Source organism: Balearica regulorum, chromosome 3 (genome assembly GCF_011004875.1).
Source record: "Balearica regulorum gibbericeps isolate bBalReg1 chromosome 3, bBalReg1.pri, whole genome shotgun sequence".
NCBI lineage: Eukaryota > Metazoa > Chordata > Aves > Gruiformes > Gruidae > Balearica > Balearica regulorum.
This window is the reverse complement of record NC_046186.1, coordinates 100,671,524-100,692,919: the sequence shown is the minus strand read 5'-3', so window position 1 is coordinate 100,692,919 and position 21,396 is coordinate 100,671,524. Positions and strand designations below refer to the sequence as shown.

The 21,396-nt window shown below is 35.8% G+C and overlaps 1 protein-coding gene across 3 annotated transcripts in view; it reads right to left on the bottom strand.

Moving 5' to 3' along the window:
• The window catches only part of SYT14 (synaptotagmin 14), an 89,594-nt gene that overhangs the window by 44,115 nt on the left and 24,083 nt on the right, over window positions 1-21,396 (bottom strand). For 2 of the 3 annotated variants that reach the window (XM_075749181.1, XM_075749182.1), the window contains exons 3-4: window positions 16,463-16,627; window positions 9,782-10,000 (exon numbers count right to left, since the gene is read on the bottom strand). In XM_075749181.1, coding sequence (XP_075605296.1) covers window positions 9,782-10,000; window positions 16,463-16,627 — 384 coding nt within the window. Of the gene's footprint in view, window positions 1-9,781; window positions 10,001-14,218; window positions 15,313-16,462; window positions 16,628-21,396 lie in introns of those variants that run through there. The other variant, XM_075749180.1, reaches the window with a different exon arrangement.

Here is a 21,396-nt window from a genome sequence, read left to right as displayed (position 1 = left end):
AAAAACCAGTCCTAATGGTAAGTGGTCTTTAACCTAGGGGAAAAAAGCACAACTGGGAGGCAAACATTAATCTCAGACTAGAGTTTAAAATCTTTTGGTTTATACTTTTAAAGGTAAGAATGATCCATTTATCCACAGGCACTACAGGGGAAAAACTGATCAGCTGTTCTTTTGTAATATTCTTATGTAAAGTTGTAACAACATTTATAGTTCTCATATTCATGTAATAAGTACTGCTCCATTCTGCTGACCAAGTAGCATGACTATTCTCAGCAGGTAAGTAGAGTACTTGGTGTATGCAGGGCAAAATTCCTTTTTCCAATGCACCTAATAAATGTCTACACAGAGATTTCCAGTCTACTGTTCAATCCTGTTCCTTACTTACTCATTCTAGGATAGAGCCATGGGATCTCTGCAATTAGGGTGAAGATTAATGAAAACTGTATGTTCTTCTGTCTATTCTGTGGAAGTCTTTCAGAACAAGACATGTCTCATGGTATATGTGCCTAAAGATCAAAGAAACTGCTCCCCTATATCACTAGATATTACCATAATACCAAGAAAAAAGAACGCCCATACCCGATAGCTTTTAGATCATATTAGTACAAGAAATACCCACTTTTCAATGTAAACTCTCAGAATCAGCAAAAGCACCAGGTTCATCAAGGAAGCGATCTTTTCTGCTAATACAGTACTACCTTGTGTTTATAAAGCAGTTCTACATTTTATTAATGTACAGTATCTATATCAAACACAATGCCACAAGGAACTATATCAGCCACAAATATGGATGTGAACTTTTCCCTGTTAATGACAGATCTTGATCCTTTCATAAATTCCAGATTCAAATAGACAAGCGACTTATTAAAATAATAAGTTTACAATAAAATGGAAACTTTCCTATAATTATTAATGTATGATTTACATCACTTCAGAGACATCACATTGCTAAGGGTGACTCTTCAAAGCCTTCACATCACTGCAAAGGGTATTTCTTCAAAGACTTCAAAATGCTGGCAGAAGGAACCTTATTTGTGAGATTGCTTTGCTCACTTGAGCACATCAGGAAAAAAAGCCCCTTCCCATTGGAGGACAGTTTTTCCTCATCTTTGGAGTTAGTCTAGCTGGAAAAGGAATTTTCCTGTTGAAAATCTTATGATCATCGCTGAGTTTTGTCACTAGTTTTCTTCTCTCAGCAGTAAATGACGTGCATGCTTTATCATGTTTTTCCAGCATCTCCGCTGTTAATCATGGGGTAAATCCATGATTTCAGAAATTACTTAAATTCATTCTATCAAACACTTTCATGTGTTTCCTTTAGTTGACAAGATGTTTATTCTGCACAACTTTGATATCACCCATCTGGCTTTTCAACTCAGAAGTTCTCAATGTAAGTCCATACTCTTCCAAGCTGCACTTAAACTCAGACACAGACCTCCTTTGCATTTAAGTCCCATGTTTACATCTTGCCACCTCTGTGATATTTCTCAAGAAAATTACAAGAATAATATTGAACAACACATGTACTTTCTACCCATACCTGTGAATTCTGCCCATTCCAGATCTCGACTCTGTAAACACTATGCTTGTCTATTGTTCATGCTGGCAAAGAACCATAACCACAAGATGATCACAGCATAATATGTGAATTACTTACATGAAAGGTTCCTTACTACCAGGAACCTTTCAAAAGACAAAGGGTAACACTTTCTTGGGAAACCAAAAAGATATGAATTCTGTAAAATTGAATGAAAGAGCAAAAGTTAATCTTTAAATCACTGAAGTCTCTGCAATGGTCAGTTGACTATATTTTTGGGAAACATCCACTGTAGTTTCAAATACTTAACAGAATTCATGGTCTTCTACTATTATAGAAGAATGAGAGATGACTACCCATAATGCACTAGGAAAATACTTCAAAACTCTTTAAAAAAAACCCCAAACACAGCATCAGAGCAACTAAATATAAAGCAAGGCAAATCAAGTTAGCTCTGGACAGTACACTGCAGAGCCTTGAATTACAAAAGTATCTTTTGAACCACTCAAAACTATTCCTAAAATATTCTCTTGATATAGATTGAACTGCCACACTCCCCAGGAGCTTCAAAACCACAAGAAATTGTCTTTCTCCAATTTTTAAGGGCTTGGAGCCAATGAAGACTCACTCCAATTTACCAATAAATAAGAGGCAGACACCCACAATCAGGGAATAGAACTTTCTGTCATTAGCATTGCATTGTTGCACTTTCTCCTGTACTACATGAAGATTTTAAATGACTCTTAAAATTGTCAACGATAGATGTCCACATAATAGAAAACAAGCATAAGGAAGCTTGATTAACTAAAGAAATATTGTGATTTAAAAAAACCTCCCTTTTTCTCTCCTAAAAATCTCTAAGTGCATCAAGAATTATATCAATTGCTAGCACACAAGTACTATCAGCTGAGATACACGTATGAATATCAGGAATATCTCAAAGCTGTAACATGACTCAGCCTTCAAAATACATTCTGAAACATTTGGGAAATACTGCTCTGAAGATTACTTAAGACTTGTCTTAAGTGTCTTTACTGCAGACCCTTTGAAAGTATCTTGATGAATGTACTATTTAAAGAACTAGGTCTACCCAAAGCTGCAGGCCAAAAAGAGTATTTTCTTCCACCTGGAGTACTGCGTCCAGCTCTGGGGGCCCCAGTGCAGGAGAGACATTGAGCTGTTGGAGCAAGTCCAGAGGAGGGCCACAAAGCTGATCAGAGGGATGGAGCACCTCTCCTACGAGGACAGGCTGAGAGAGTTGGGGTTGTTCAGCCTGGAGAAGAGAAGGCTCCGGGGCCTTTTAATCTAAGCAATTAGATCTAATTGCTGCTTACCAGTACCTGAAGGGGGCCTACAGAAAAGACGGTGAGGGACTGTTTATGAGGGATTGTAGTGACAGGACAAGGGGTAATGGGTTTAAGCTGAAGGAGGGTCGATTTAGATTAGATGTTAGAAATAAATTCTTTACTGTTAAGAGTGGTGAGGCACTGGAACAGGTTGTCCAGAGAGGTTGTGGATGCCCCGTCCCTGGAAGTGTTTAAGACCAGGTTGGATGAGGCTTTGGGCAACGTGGTCTAGTGGAGGGTGTCCCTGCCTGCAGCAGAGGGGGTTGGAACTAGATGATCTTTAAGGTCCCCTCCAACCCAAACCATTCTATTCTATGATTCCAATAGCTATTATACTAGAGAAATTTCGTGGGTAATCTGATAAAAACACATCAGACAAAAATTAGTGGCCACTTCTTCCTAAATACTTTTTCCATTGTATTTCTAACTAATTTTTTCAAAGCACATTAGAGGGGAAAAAAAAGATAAATGTTTATGGTCTAGTATTTAAGTGAGCTTTCAGTCTTCCAATCTGAACACTAGTTCATAGTTCTTACTCCACATAAGCCATTTTCTTTGCCTGTAATTCTCAGCATCTGAAACTTACAGATAGACCAATTTTGAGAACCTCCCGGCCTTATTTTGTTGAACACAATACAACAATAATGAGGCTGTCACTCCGAATTTTTGAAACAGTAAGTCTTCATTCACACTTGGGTTTGAAGATAGAGCTGCTTTTATGCAAGGAATAATGATAGAAACTGAACTGGAAAACATATGATTATCAAGGGATGAACTGAGGGATCCATTCTTCCTCTCTCAGCCTGTCCAGTGGCTTTCACCTTAGCTTAACAAGTCTGAAGAAGTAGGATCTTGTTTTACAGAAGTTATTTACTGAGGAAAACACCCCCAAGTTGCTTTAACAAACTGGGGAGATTCACCTGTGTACCAGTTTTGAGGTGCTTATGAAACAGCTTTTGCTGTTTATGTTGGGAAGATACTGAAAGAAAATCTATGTACTCCAAGTAGTTCAGTGAAGAGACTTTTCCCAAGACACGAAAACTAACAAGAGAGAAAGAAAAGGCAAAAAGCTGCATAAAGAATCAGATTCCAAGAGTTTCCAGAAGAACAGTCGCCTTCACGTGCAAAGATTGACACAGAGGAGCAAGGCAAACATATGTCCAACAGACATATCAACATAAAGTGCTGAAAGCCTAGAGAAGAATAAAAGTGGAGAAGATAAACTACAAAAATAACATCATACTCTACCTTCACAATATGGAAAAGATGGATAAAATCCAGTAGCATATGCCTGCTAGAGCAGCAGATTCTCATTTAAGAGAACTTATGTTTTCTCACTGCAGTCTTTTAGTGCTTCCATATGTTTCCAAAAAACCTTGTGAAATGTAAGGCACTTGGGCCAATCTCAGAAATAGAGCCTCTGAACAAACATGTCTTCAGCCGAGGGGCTTTATCAATTGAGAAGTCAGAAAAAAGACTTAAAAAAAATAGGTTGGAGATGGAATCTGTGGTTGTACTTAGCTGGCAAACTATAGGTAAACAAAGTACATCTAAGTATGCTAAGTAAGCAAGCAAGCTTACTACTTTTTACATCATGATGTCACCTTGCCTCAGCATTGGGATCAATCCCCCTTGCTTGTTAATTTGGAATTTTGCACAGCTGTTAAAGAGGTGATTTGGGCAAGACAGGGCTTAAGAACACCACAAATTAACTATAGAAAACCAGATAGTTTTCTTCCCCTCTTCCACCTTTCTCCTCTCAAGGGATTCAGAGAATCTTGATTTCAAAAGCAAAGAACAACCTACAGCTTTTGACATCTGCCTGCAAAACTCTAATTTCCAATATATTTACCCTAACGTTTCTAAGATTAAAAATTTCCTTTTTAGGAATTTAAGGGACTGCTTCCTGAAAGAAAATACATTGTACTTCCTGTGAAGCTTATAGAGATAAAGACATCACTTGCCTGTACAATGCTTGAGTTTTTAAAGTTCAGGAAGTAGCCACTACTGGAGACAAAGAAGCTAGTTTAATATCAGTAAGTTTTTTTAAAATTGAGGTTAATAAGAAAGTATGGTCCATTTAAGATCATGACCAATATAGACACTAAAAAGTATTTCCGATTACCAAAGTACAAAGAATAATGCCAACTTAATTTAAAGTTTATAAAACAAATACACTTCCTCATTTAGACCACTATTTCAATTCAGCATCTCCTTGCTAGCAGAAATATCTTGTGTTATTTTTGCTTTTTTGTATGTTTTTCCCTTATTTTTGTTCTTTATTTTCTGAAACAGATGTATAAAATCACAGCCTATATTAATCTCCTCTTCCAAAACATTACAAATTATTGGAGCACATAAAGGCAATATACTACATATTCGACAGATTAATAAGAGCATTTGAAATGGTAGGGAATAATACAAGAAGTAGGATGCACATTATAAAAAGTGAAAGGGAAGTTACATCAGGATATGTATCAGGGAAAAAGAAAAACAGTGACTTCAATAAGTATCCATATTTTATTGGACAACATGAAAAAGAGCACAAAGATTATTGGCAAAAATAAGATTTCAAACCTCTAGCTGACCATAGAACTCTGGGCCTAAGACAGAGACTGAGTTAAGTGCACACACAGGTATGAAGAAATACTGCAGTTACACAGGTTTCTCTCTTCTGTGATTAACAGTTTTGAGTCATTTGTGCAAGAGTTGGAAATTTCAGGTGTAAACATATCTTCTGTATCATTTTACTTTGCCATCTGTACCATTTACTTTGCCATTCTGTACCATTTTACTTTTGATGATGACATTCATCATCATCTTGATTTTCTAATGAGCTCACTGCAAAAGTTATATATTTACAATAGCTTCGAGTCTGTAGAAATACTTGCATCTAAGCACAATATTTTTTTCATTTAAAATATAAACTAAAACTCATCAAAATCTAAGTGCATCAAATGCGCTGTACAAATATATAAAGTGGATTAGACACTGGTCATAAGCACATATTTGTGAATCAAAATTTACAAACCTAAATTTCATAGAATGAAGTGCTACTAGAACATTCCATCATCAAAATACCCCAACAAAACCCACAAAATATCTTGCTTTCTTCATTTAACTATTGAAAACACTATACAAAATGCCATGTCAGTTCTATATAAATATCCTGAAAAGAAAGATTAATATGGCCATCTAGAGGAGAAAAGAATGATATGAAAACATGACACATGCATTTTTAGGCTTCAGAATAAAACATTTTTAAAGATGTGCAGCCAGAAAATAGATGTAATAAACTAATTATGTAATTGATAATAAGTGAACCTTAAAATAACATCATTAGACATTTTGATGGTCTTAGTAATGAAAACTTATTAATATTAGACATGGTTTTAGCAAAGCTTACAGTGTGTATTAATAAAGACAAGATTATATTTTTGTCTCATTGTGAAATTTTGTGTGTGCACTGTGAAGTGCAGACACATCTAAATAAATTTAAAAAGCGAAGATTAAAGTGCAGAGTAAACAATTAGTAAATCTGTTTACTGACTCCTTTGACAACACACAGCACACTGTTGCAAGATACAACATGTGATAGAGATTAACTGCTGAAAGAAAATAAAAAAGAATTTTCTGAAAATGAAATATCATTTTTATTGCTCATATTACTCTACTTCTGATGGAATTTTTAATGGTATCATCAGAGGCTAATTTACTGCAGTGAGCTTGAGGAAACAGAGGTGAGACAAAAATGAATTCTCTCTTCTCATCACTTCATTGTAAGACTATCAAGCCCTGGTCAACATATGGACTGATTGGTGCCTTAAGCTGGAAGTACAGCTGAAATGTTTAAGTTTTAGAAGTAGAAATGTAAAGTACATATGAGGAAACACAAGCACACAAAGTATAATAGTATAATTGACAGTTGTTTCTCTCATTAAATAAAGTACATAGGAACACATTGCTTGCACTCCACTATAAAGAATCAAGAAATGGTTCTATCATTTGTCTTTACACTTCTAAAAATAATTCAGCAGTCATAAAAAAACAGCTATTTAATTAAACATTTCAGGATTCCTATGGCATCAAGTATTCTATAGATTCATTTTGCAAGTTTAAGGAGCAGTTTAAGGAGCTCTGAATTTTTAAAAATTACACTGAAACATCTGGAATGTTGATGCTCTCCACTTAGAATCAGAGATTTTTAACCTCATCTGTTCACTGAACTGTTTCTCTGAACATATATGAATTGTTTGGTAGCGATAGCCAGGTCTCATTTATTTTTGGCTGCAGGCTTTCCTCATGAGGTTTCCACCTTCTCATCAAAGTTCTAGGTTGGGCAGCTTTCCCTCTGTAATGATCATAACATGACGAGGCATACTCTGTCTCTTCCTCTATTCTAACACACCTCTATCATCGTGCAAAGATTCCTTCTTTTATGCTTGAAGTAATTTAGGAAGAACATAAAAAGTACTAACACTAATTATTCTAGTGTGCCACCTTCAGGTCACTGAAAAGTGAAAAATACTAGATTGTTAATCTGTTGCCATGTCTAATACCATAAAACTCTTTTTAATACTGTTGAACATAATTTTAGTGAGATTAATGAATTACAAAAATAAGAGAAAATCATCACTCTAATTTGCAAGTGCTTTGCAGAAAACTAGAATGATTGCAGGCTATCTAAATAACTGCTGATTCTCCACTCCTTGTAAAATGTGAGAAGAGAATGCTCTCACAAGCAGCAGCAAAAACAAAACACTGGCAGTATATTAAAGCTTTTTCGCAAGTAGAAGTATGTGGTTAAAAACTTACAATTTTCTAAGTTAGGATGTTTTGATAGTTTTTGCTTTAGATTTTTTTTTCAAACCCTGAATGTTCCTTCATTATAATAAATTCAATTTGCATACTAATTTTAGAGTGGATATGTGTGTGCATATAAAAATGGGTTTTACATCCAGCCAGCTTCCTGCATGGAAAGAGCATTGAGAAGGGATAGCAGCTGGTGACAGAAATCTTTAGCAATAGAAGAAAAAATGAAAAAGGAGGCGGGGGGGAAAACAATTGTAACTTTCCTGATGCAATATTTGGACTTGCCAAGTATTCTTTTGTCTTAGATTCTAACCATGATATAGATTTCCAGACTGGAATTCTCATTCCCCAGAAGAGGATAAAAGTCTGTGACTATAGATTTTCATAACCTGAGAGAATGACAAGGAAGACAATTACTAAAACAACAACAACAACAAAAACCGTGGATACAGACTAGCACAATACCTTTTGAGCTTAAGGCTTACTGGGCCAAAGTAGAAAGCTCAGATGAACTCAGAACTTTTCACTGAGAAGATGAACTAGGTAGGATAAAAACAAATCTGAACAACTGTGAAATACAAAGAGGAATGTCATATGTTCCTTCCAACATGAATTATTCTATGACTATTTTAACAACCGGCCTCAATAGTTTGAAAAGAGACAAATACATTATTCTGGGTATCTGAAAGTAGTCGTCTTGTATAATTTGTATCTGGTATTACTTGCTAATAAATACAATTGAGTTTTCCATCTCCTGTTAATATACATCAACTTTCTTTCCCAATAGTGACATAAACCATACAAAAAACTATTATCTTATCATATTCCCCCCACCAACACTGTTGACAGACCTCAGTAGATATAAAACCCAAACACGATATCCCTTTCACTACCCTTCTTCTTTGTTGTCCCTCTCCATCACAACGTCCAAGGATTGGTTCTCGCCACCTGACCTCACCTCTGCACCTCCTTCCCTATTTGCTGGAACTCAGACTCCCAGGTCTTCCTACAATTTAACAAAGGAAAGAACCAAAATTTCTGATGATGTGAAAAGAATCCTCTTATTCTGCAGCTTACTTCAGTTATGCTTTCATGTCCTTTGTGTCTTAACTTGGAATCATGAATGCGCATGCACCAATTTCAAATTTCAGTGGCATACTTTTATATAATTGAATTACATCACATAGTAGAAAATCTAATTTTTTTCAAGCACTTCTGGACTATATGGAACATTTAAGGACAGACATCTGTTACATGTATCCACTTTTCCGTAGAAAGCATCAATCTCTAAAAAACCTTTGCATTTTGAAGGAAGACCAACAAATACCTTACTATAGCACAGTAACTATATTAGAATCTGACTTTTACCTAACTTCAACCAAAGTTCACTTCTAATGCTAGAAAATGGCTATAGACACAGTTCTCACATACAGCTATTTTCCAGCACAAAAAGCATATTGACAAAATATTGACAGCAGAATTCTAAGCCTCTCAGCCAGTCAGGTTGTCACCCTAACTCACAATAAATATATACCACAAAAGAAAGCATCCATTGTTTACATCCAACTTTTAACACCATGAAAAAATTATATTAATCTAATCTTTGTAATCAGAATTTTTTCTGTGATTTCAAGAAAAGAAAAAATACAGAACATTCAAGTAATGCACATTGCAATGACCATATGCACTGTAACCAATAACCAATTTCACTTACTTTGCTGTTATAACAGCTTATCAACAGAGGAAGAACAGGTCTTCTTTGTATTTATAATACCACAGAATTCATCAACAGTTGCCATGTTTCTTTCCTAAATCAAAAGTTTAAATTCCTCCAAAAATAAAATGGCTAATGATAAAATTGTATGAAACTTAAGATAACAAGATAGTATATCATTTGCAGTATTTCTGGAAGATTCTGCACAAGTATGTGCCATTTTTTTGGAGCATGCACAAATATAAGACATATCTGGGTATTTCTTGCAGACATTGACTATTTGCAAGTCAAGCTGTCCTCATCTAGGACTTAGTTATCCAGAACATAATTCTGAAATTTGGAATAAAAGGAATGCTTTTAAATCACTCTTACCTTCATCTATTGAGGCTTCACTACTGTATCCATCATATTCTGCAGACAGGGGACTATATTTTTGTCTGGTTTCCCATATATAGTTTTTTTGCTGTCTGCCATCCACCACTGGCAGCCTGGAACTCTGGGTTCTAGACAAGGCCTCATGATATTTACCCAGTGCTTCATCTTCACTCTCAGATGATGAACCATGCTGGTCTTTACTCATATAAGAGTTGTCTGTTTGAATAAAATAAAGCAAATCGACTACAGCTCAAAATAGAATACAAGAAAATAACCATAAAAGGTTATCACTGAAGAAATTTAAGCTATTTCGATTAGAATTTCTGTAATATTTTAAAAACATCATCTTGTTGTAATTATAAGTATTATGTGATTTTGTAATTGGTGAGAGCTATTTTTATTTTCTAGAAAAACTGAAAGATCATTAAGACTCCAAAAAAGCATTCTAAAACTTATTCAACAGAAAATGGATCCACTTATGTAAGGCAGCACACATTGAAGTTCTTGAAACCCTTGATTAAGTAAGAAAATGCTCAAAGTCATTTATGTAAAGTAAATCCAACACTGCTGCAATATTACATTTTGATACCTAACATCAAAAAGGCAGCTCCTGATCCTCCATTCCCAGCTGATTTTTGCTGTGAGCATGCAGTATAACATAGAAATGAAACTGATTTACAAAGAGAAGCCTACAACAAAATCATCTTAGGATATTTATGTCAATAGTGCTCAAACTCACAATAACAAATGGGAAAATGCTAGTGAAAGATGTTTACATGCACAGTTTTATTTAACTTCCAATAAACAGCCCCTTGTTCAACAACTGAAATAAATGCAGATTCTCACTGCAGGCATCTGGCAACACCAAAAAATGCACAGAATAATCTATCTAGTTAATTCTTTTATACCAGTTCCTCTATAATGCCCAGCCCTGTGGCCAACTTTTTCCAAGTACATCTCAAGTATGGCTTCCTCCCACAAGTCAAAGACTCAGCTGCATTTTTATTTCTGTAAAAGGAAAGCTTCCTCCTTCTTTTTCCAAGTCTCACATGGATTCTGTCCAAATTTAACATGCCGTGCAGAGGTTCTGTAGATCTCAAACTCTAATAGGCATTAAAAGAGTTCATGTAAATTCAATAAAGTTCAGCATTACCACTAGTCTGTGAGCAAGTCTATGGTATATGATTTGCCAATGGATTTCCATTACCAGCAGAGCTCTGAGATGCCCATGAAGCTGTTTTTTCAGCTCCTGATTCTGCAAGGGAATATCATCTAACATACTATCCAGCCATTCTCAACTGCTTCTCCCCTCCCTGCTTTTTTATGCTCTCCACCCAGTCCCTGTCCTAGCCGTAGTTCAGCATTTCCGCTGCCATTAGTCTCTGTCTTCATGCCCAGCCAGTCTCTCTCCTCTGCCTGGGTATTCAGCTTATCCAAATTTCAACCATTTACAATCAAAGTAACTCAACCTATGCCAGTCATCTAGGCTTCTTTTACAATCCAGTGTTTCCCTCCTCCTACTACAGAGGTTCTTCCTTCCCACTTTTAGGGCAGGCTCTAGAGTATGAGTAAAATCACTTCCCATAGAGGTCTATTTCTCCCTGGTACTCATACAGAAAAGCCAATACTGCAAGTTTAAGACATCTTTTGCAAAGCTACATTTATGTGAGTAGAATCTTATTCCAAGTTCCTGTCTCCTAGCCCCATACTCCAGATTCCTGATCCAAGCACCCAGTTTTGGTCTCTCATGGTGACTTCCTCTTTATTCTGTTTATTCAATCTCAAATTCTCTTTACTTGCACCTAACCAACTACTCATGTAACCTTAGTCTTTCACCCTCAGTCTCTCCACCTTCACACGTTATCAGTTCTCCATAGCTGCCACCCAACCTACTTCAAATCCTAGTCTACCACTTGCATCACACCACATTTGTTCAGGAAGTTTCTGTCCTCACAAAAGTCATGTTTATTCCCAATTCTTCTGTTCCAACTTCCAGTGTCCTTCGGTAACCATAAGTATCAAAAGCAGGATAAGACCCGCTCTGTCCTTCAATCCCTACAATGAAGCATATGAGTGCAAATAGGACGGTCAGTGAATTTAACAAGCAAATGATAAGAAGAGTTTACTATGCCTTTTCAAAAGGCGAAGTTTCCAAATATCTACAGCTTGGTCAAACTTACATGTTTTTTCATAGAAGAACATGGGCATCTCTGACATGGGAAAAGTGCTCTCCCACATTTCAAGTACATACTACAATATACAAAGGTGCCAAAACATCTTAGTGTAGCAGATGTGAAATCTACTTATTTTTTGCACAGATAACCAGCATGTTTTTCCCATACTCTATTCCTGGAAACAGCTAAAGATTTTAAACTATACCTTAAAAAAAAAAATTCTCAGACAGAAAGCATGCCAAATTTTATCCCAAATATTTCAAATTTGTCATACAGTTTTAAGAAACTGAAAATAAGGTCTTGAAATGGAAAATGTCAGGAAACCTTAACTGCAGATGGTGTTACCAGCTCTACATGCAATGTGTATGTAATCTTAATTTAGTATTTATAGGAAAACTGGTGCCTTAAAAGACTGCTAATGAGCAACTAGATCTTTCAACTCTAGCCTATCAATTCTAATTCAAGTCTGACAGGTATGGTTCTTCCCATTGTGTGGATGGCTATAAAGCAAATTTAATTTCACTGATCACTTACTGAAAATATCACACCAAGTAGAATATAGTCTGGCTAGCATATAGGAGCCTCTTTTGCTGGTGCAGAGTAAAATTTAGTATCTCATATGTCCCTGAACTGGTTGAAACCTACCACCCAAGAAACTTTTACAGATTTCTACAACTATAATTAAAGCAGGGCATACCAGGACTAAAATATAGTGATAGACATCAATATTAGATGCATCACTTATCATTACAAGAAATGTATTCACAAATAGGAAATTAGCTTCATTAATCAGTCTGCATAAACTATAAAGAATGGAATAGCATAATACATGGTAGCAACATGTTTGAAAGAAGTACTGAAAGTTATGCCTCTGATAATACACTGTCATTTGTAAGCACCCAGAAATTCTCCGTGATAACAGGTATTTTTTCTCCAGTTCCTAGCATAAAAGAATGAGGATGTATACTATTATTACAAGTCATGAAACAAGACCTCTTCAGAGGACTTTAAAAACCTCATTAAAACACAAGCTATCCATGCAAACATTCTGAAAACGAACAATACAAATCTGTTTCAGTTATCTGCGAAAAAATAGCTTCCTGCACATTAAAAAAAAAAACCTCAGGGTTTTATGCCTCTCCTTGCCACTTCCCTTTTAATTTTTATATCTTATTTGGAAACTTCCCTAAGAGAATTCATGTTCTTATTAAAAACTTTCCTTTATTTGGCTAACACAAGTTATATGTAATTATTAACCTATTGAAAGCTATTCATTTGCTTATTATGGTACCTAAAATGCCATTTTTTGATAGAGAATATACTTTACAAATATTGTATTACACAAAGAAATAATGGATAAGATCATAGTTTATCATACAAACACAGAAACCACTTCCTAAAAAAAATTTTAAAAAACAAACAAAAACCCCCCAACAAAATTAATAACTGAAATTTTCAGATAAGGGAAAACACATACACGCACACTGAAAAGACCAAGCTACCAACAACACCTGATTTCTATTGTGAAATAATTAATTTCTCTACAGAAACAGCATCTCCAGAAAAGCCGGTGTTGCTTTCTAAAAATTCACTACAGTCTGCAAAACGATTGTGTAAAAACGCAAGCTTTTACTTCTTACAAACTATTATTGCAATTCCACTGTCGTATTGTTAAAGATTGTATGTTGAACATGGCACACACAGCAATATCAACAATATATAGGTTTTCTTTGTAAGACTACAACTTTTTTTAAGACAAACCTCATTCAGTTCTTTCTATACTTAAAATCACTTAATTGCCACTTGTCATTGAGTTTTGTGTCTTGAAATTATCTTAGAGGCATATGAAATACATTCTGAAGATCTACTGTAATGTAAAAAGAAGGGTTTTTTTCCCCATCATCTTATCAAATTTTATGCAAGGCTTTTAAAATACACAAAAGAAAACCCACTTTCACAGAACAATAATTAATTTGCAGTATTAATTCATACACACAGGGCACTGCAGAGAAGGTAAGAAAAACTGTATATAGAAAAAGAAAAGTTAGAACACAGGAAAGCCATTCATTAAGTAATACTTTAAAAAGTAATTAACTTCCAAGAAATATCAACGTAATTAGAGAATGAAGCGCTGACAACACAGACTTACTTTCATGCACAGGAAACACTATTATTAAATGTGTATATTAGGTGAAAAAAGTAGAAAGTATCATAAGTTTCAGGAAAGGTTGAAGAACCAGTTTGCTGACGGACTCCTCACCTTTTCCTGTTGTCGCTTTATTACATAGCTCTCTTGAATTCTTTTCGGATTTCTTTGAGTTTTTCTTTTTACCCGCTTTTGCAATTGTAGTTGACACATCGTCTTCATCCTTTGATATGGATTTTCCTTTTCTGTTAAAAAAGGCTTCAGATTTCTTTTCTCTGAATTCATTAATGCAAGTGGGATGGTCATTGTGTGTCTTCTTCAAGCTAGAGTCTGATAATTTTTGCTTCTCTACTTCAAGAAGTTTTGTTTCTAAATCTTGGGGAACATTCATACGGTGCACTTCTTCAGAATTCTTAAAGTCAACGCCAGGTGACTGTGGTTTGATTTTTCTATGCAAGTGATTCTTAGAACTATCTGATACTGCACATAGGCAATTACCTTGTTCCTCCATAGATTGCTCCATTGTAAATTTATCACTTTTCAGGTTACTATCCTTCAAGAACTTATCATTTACAAAACATTCATTTCCTCCTACTGGTTCCCTTTTAAAAGGTCCTCCTACATTCATCAAATTCTGAGGTACTTCTGTATCACTTAAATGATTATTACTATCTCTGCCTTTTAACTGGCATTGTTTTTTGTCTGCGACGTGGTCAGATACTCCATCTTGACTTGTATCTTTTTTTACATAATCTAATGAATTAGAATAATGAGTCTCTTTATGTTCTGCTATACCTCTCTTCATTTTCATATTAATTTCCTGAGAGTGAGTTAATGATGGTGTACGTTCCTCTCTCTCTTGCACAGGTTTATCATTCTGTATTTTGGAGCTTTCATCTTCTGCACGAAGGCCATTTATCATGCTTGTTACTTGCTCTGTTACTGAATCAGCTACGCTGTAGCCAACCTCTCCAACAACACTGGTCAGATCATCCACAGCACTGCTAAGTGTGTCCACCAGAGAAGACACAGAGGGAAGGCTCAGATTTTGGTGGAGGTTTCTGAAAAATGCCATTTGTCCAATCTATTCAGCAACAACTTTTCATACAGAAAGGTCCTCCATTTCACAAACTGATCAACTCCATTCCTCCAAGTTCAATTTCAGAGCTATTTGCTTTTGCTATCTCAAACTCAACACATTTATCGGGGAAGTTGCAGCTTTGCTCTTTCCATTCAATATGCATTAAAAATAATAAGAAAGCAGCTAAGTAAATATCTTGAAATGAAGTCACAATCAACCTGCAAAACCATAGTCTTTCATCAACTGCAGCATCAACTAGCCATAATAAAATTCATTATTTTCAAAAATAAGACAACTGTGTAAGTTGGAAATACGTTTTTTTAATTCTAACCTGCAAAGAAGAAGTTGTGAGACATTTAAATTACATCCTTTCATCAATGTCATACCAAAACAAGCTTTTAACATAATAGCTGCACAAAACCACGCATCATGGAGACTTCTTCACCCCAAAATACGTGTTGTCTTTTACATAAGGTAAGATATTTTGGAACATCAGGACTTGTTTTGTAGCAAAAAGAAAGTTGACAGACTTAATTTTGGGGGGGTGGGGGGACCTTTTTCTGTCTCCAAGAAAATTGAAAATAAAAATTTAGCTGCACCTTTTAAGGAGGTAGATGGGAAAAAAACCTCTCAAAATTTCCCATTCTGTTCTCTGGTGCCTGCCTCTTCAAGTCAGCTAACAAAGCCCATTCAATTTCCATAGTCACAAAGTAGAAACAGGTTATTTTACTAACCCTCAGTATCTTTTCTGAGGTCCAATTTTTCTCATTTCACATTTTTAATAGAACAAGGTTTTTAAGAACAAAGTATAGAAATAATTAAATGTCTTTAATAATATAGATGTCTTTAGTTTCTAATGTTTTACTACTTTGAAATTATTTTCCAGGTGAGTAAATGCAAGACCTTCTCCAAAAGGTTGGTGAAGGATTTTAATAGACTGAGTGAAAACCCAATAATCCCATTCCCAAATTTACTTGAGAACATTTAATTATACACAATTATAAAACATTTAAAATACGTGCAAGAGTATTCTCATAGTGCAAGAGAAATATTTTCCCATAAGTAAATGTCAACTCTTTGGTTATGTAGCTGTTGAATTTCTGCGGCTTGTGAATGCAAAAGTTTCTTCCTTTCCACATACTGCACAGTCATGGGAAAAATCAACACTGTGTGTTTTCATCACCCGAGACAAGTGATTATTTGTGTATTTCTACACATCCTTGTAAAAATGCACATTCTTATAATTAAGTTTAATACACTGTATTTCAGATACTTACACAGTTTATCTTGTGAATTCTTTCTTGTAGTGTATCCTGAATCGAGATCTGGGAAACCACTAACATTTTCAAAACAGATCTTCTTATTAATATATAGGAAAAGTAGCAACATGAGAATAATGAACACCCCGACAGCAGACAGGAATCCAATTGCTTCAGGAGATACTAAAAGAAACAGAAAGAAACACATTTTTAAAAGTCTTGTAAAAGTTTTACTTGTTAAAGTTGTATTTATCAGAATTGATCATTAATAAATATTACTAAAGTTCCAAGTATATATGCAAGATATAAATGGAAACCTACCATTTAAATTTGAGTTAATGTTTAACACTGTTAAATGTCATCAGTTTCTTCTCTTCCAACCATCTTTTCAAAGAACAGAAAAGTATCTAGTCCTCATCTAAGGGAGGACTGACATCATGAGCAAGAGGTTCTGCTGGAGTACTGGACCCCATAACAAGACAAGGTCTCTGCAGAAAATGAGGAGATGATCAGCAGATGCCAAGGCTGGTAATTTTTGATAGAACATCTTGGAGAGAGTACTAGAAGGGAGCTAAGAGCTTCCCCCTTCCTGGAAGGAGCTGCAGGTTTGGCAACCTAGACTCAGGACCAACTCCTAGATACTGCTGCTCGGGAGGGACTAAGCCCTTGCTGGTGAGGTCATTGCACCTGCCAGCCTTGTTATGCTCAGCTCCTGGCTCCTCTTCCCTTAGGGACCAGTTGGCCCTCGCTGCTCCCTGACAAGTAGAAAACTGTATGAGCAAAAAACAGAATGAGAAACAGCACATGAAGTTATGTTCCTTGCCCTGGTATCTGTGCCACTTGCATATAAACCAAGAAAGAGCTAAGTGGAATAGAGATAAAGCATACTTAATAAAAACCAGGTAGAGGAAAAAAAAAGGCTGAAGTAAACTGACATGTCTTAGTGTATAAAATAAATTGATATTAAGCAGATAGCAGAAAAGAAGTCTTGCGCATCTTTTACAGGGGTAGAATCTTTCAAATCCTTCACTACCTAAGTAACAACATCAGAAATACTGGTTAAGACCAAGATTACCTAGGAAATGGTTTTAGAAATATGAAATCTGAGAATGAATGTAGCAAATTGGACCAATGGGGTAAGAGTAATTAAGAGGCAGCTTGATATTCAAAAGGAGACTAGGGAATGAAAGGGATATAGAAGGGTCTAGAAACCTAAGAAATAAGGAACAAGTTGTAAAAGCAGTTCAAGAACAAGAGAGGGCAGATCTTTTGATAGAAGGAGTGCAGATGCCCAGAGACTATAACAAAGCTGATCTGCTTCATTAACCAAGGCTGCCAGGATATCAGAGGGAAGCCCCTTGGGCAACCCACTGGACTCTCCACTGAGTCTACATCTGAAAGACTTGATGTGAGAAGTTAAAGGGTGACAGAATTGCAAATTCGTTACTAAATGATGTGGGAGGTTAAAGTGAAAGGTTATAGAACTGTAATTCATTAGTATTTAGATGCAACTTTTACAAGAACAAAGTGATAGACCTGTAACTCAGTAACTGTGTGCAATTAGCAATAGAGTTACAGAACTGTGATTCATAGTCATATGTTTATTAGTTAATTAATCTGTTAACTGGTTTATCAGTAGTGTGCTGACCAATTAATAAACATTATAGCCTCTTATATCACTTATGTCTCAAACCTGCACTCTGAAGAGGGAGAGTAAGATCTTAAGGTAACAGACACCTTAACACTCATAGTGTTTTCTGTGGCCTCAACACACAGAGATGCATCTTTCAGGATTGATCACAGCTGCATTCAGCTGCACGAAAGCTAGGATTTCACACATCCATTTCTTCCTGCTGTTTTCTCTAGACTCTTAAGTGTCCCGTACCATAAATCCCATTCTTGGGGGTTGCTTTTGTTTCTATTTGTAGAAGATTCATAAATGACAGAATGACAGAATGGTTTGGGTTAGAAGGAAATTTAGCAAGACTTATCAGATTTTTTAATTCTCTTGGCCAAGATCTTGGTACTTTACTTTAGGAGTATAACGCTGTGTGGCAACATCTTTCACTACGTAAAAAGAAGTAGGATTAAAGAAAAGTTGGCAACAGACTCTGCATTCTCAGAGATGCAATACAAAAGGACAAGAGGCAATGGTCAGGAGTAGCAACAAGGAAAATTCCCGTTGGAGATAAGGGAAAAAAATCCAGAATAAGAGGGGTTAAGCACTGGAACAGACTGCCTAGATCAGTTGCAGAATTCAACTTTAATGTTAGCCCTGCTCTGAGCAGGCAGCTGAACTGTGAATTACTTCCTCAGGAGCCTTCCAAATTAAATTATTGTCTGAGTCTACATAATGTCCTTTGTAAATCTGGGCTCATACATTTACGTAAAAGTGCTGACTGAGAAACACACGCAGTTCCACAACACCCTCAGTTTGTTTTGGGGGCATTATTTCTGGGATGATAAGGAACATTTGTGTTTGTGGTGCTATTTTAAATAATTATACAGCTGTGTTTTAAAAACAAAAAAGATCAAAAGAAATACACCTTCCATCATCATCAGATTTGCACTTCTATTTTGAGTTGGACATCCAGACCTATCTGAAATTGTGAAAATTACTTTTGTTCCACTTTTTACCTCTGACTAGAACAGATCACATAACATTGTGCCTAGAATTCTGAAAATTTTCACAGGAAAAGGAACTTGCCAAGAGCTTTGAACCACCCATCCTGACAAAATTACTAAAGAAATACCAGAATGGCAACCAAAGAAATCCCAAAAGAATGAAACAGAAACCCGATCAGACCAGAATCTCTATTTAGTCAACACCAAACTTGAGTAAATCTTTTTTCTTGTTTTATTAAATCATACCAGAAAAGTTAGGAAAACCATGAGCAACACTCAGCTGAGTTAAGCTGGGAACACTGTCTTTTGAAGAACTTAAGGCACAGCTAGAAATAATTGGCAACCTTCAAAATCTAACCTTCACCTTCCAAACCACTGAAGTCCAAGACAGGGCAAGAAATATAAGAAAACAGTATAACTGCTTAATAGGGCCAAAATAGAGTGCAACAGGGAGGAGCACGCATGTGTTATTTTCAATTTCAGACAGAACAAAAGAAATACAAAGATGCGTATAGTTATTAAGTTCCTCAACAGTCCATCAGGATGAGAGGTCCTGCTGCATCAAGCCGAGCAAGAAGGTGAGAAGAGTAGAATTCTATTCCAGACCAGAGAGGAAAGGAGGCTAAAACTTTTTTTAAAAAGTATTTTCATTATAATGAACAAATAGAAAAAGAAATCCCTTTGTTCATGAAAGATCTTGGTTGCACTTCCTACTAAGATTACCTGACATCCCCTTCCGAAGTCTGTTTGAAGGTGCTCATAATTTAATTAAAAACATTTGTTATAGCTGAAGTTTATGGCAACTCTGCCACATACTGAAGGGGTTCTGTATGTTTTTAAGTTAAAAAAAAGTTAAGCCATGACCGAGAATGAGCTGAAGAAAAAAAGAATACCACTATAGTGGTGACCTTTTTTTTTTTTTTTTTAAAGCCCTAGTGTTCCCTGATTTAGGGCAAGGAAAATTTTGCATGTGTCAGGTGTTCATTTACCATTTGTCAGGTGTCCATCTACCAATTTCATGGAATCTTCCTAAATATGGGAAAGCTCTGAGATTTGACAAAGCCTCAGTTTGTGTACAATCATTTTTGACCTCGAAGTTTAACAGATGAAATCTCCCAAGGCAGCAGGCATGCTCCCTCCCCTCCCAAGACTGCATATGGATAACAGAATATCTGGAACTACTGGAATAACCATGAGTTTTCTTTGAATTACTGATCCTGACCCAAATGAGACTTGAGACAGGGCCAAGAGCAGAAAATCTTAATGCTTCAATAACTTCCAGTTCTAACACCTATCAAACACAGAGGAACTAGCAGAAAAGGCAGGAAGAAACTGCGGTTCACCAGGACACAGGGACCAACAGAAGTGATAGTGAAGTGGAAGGTGGCAATTAGGCACAACATCCACTGAGGAAATGGGAAGTACGAGTTATGAAGAAGGTGCAACATCACGATGCAGTACACAGAACAGGTCAGGAAGCGAAGAGAAAGCAGAAAAAGAAGACAGATTAGGAAGACTAGACAGATAAAGAAAATGGAAGCACAGAAATTTATCTATGAGGATAGTTGCTTTATTATTGGAGCAGGCTGTCCTAAGCAACTTTGCCTTCATTCAGTGTCAACACTACTTTGAGCAGGAGATTGAACTGCATTCCAATCCTTCTATGACACACAATAAAGGACAGTGAACGTTTCCTTTTAATAGGACAGATTAATTGTACAACATCTTCAGAGAAAAGTGCACTTTCAAGTATTTCACATTTAATCCTTTAAAACTGTAGGTTTAATTTTTTTTTTTTTAACCTATGTTTATATTGTTCAGCAATCAAAGCTGCTTTGATCCATCAAAATATGTGCTTTGGGAAGTTAACCACAACCTAAAAGTAACTTGAAAACACAATGCTGTTGGGTTTTTTCTTGAGTATTTCCTGGACACTAATTAGTTAAAAAAGGCACTCTATGTAAACTGTATTGTTCTCCATGGAAACACAGTATCTGATGACATCTTTCTGGAGTGAAAAAAACCCAACATTGGCTGATACCTTACAAAAAGAATGAAACTTTAGCTGCAGCAAGACTATTTAATTATTTATGTAATTCAGTGTGAACATAGAACTTGAAAATTATATTTCCATATCAATTTGCATCCATGTTAAAATCTTAGAATGCCTGTCCACAGATTAAGTATACTATCAAGTTCAAATCCTTTAATGTGTTACCATTATAAAGCCAGAAAAAAACCCCAAATTAAATTGTACTTCAATTTTCCACATGTAAACGTGTACAGATTCCCATCTACGAATAAAGGTTTTATACATCACATTAATC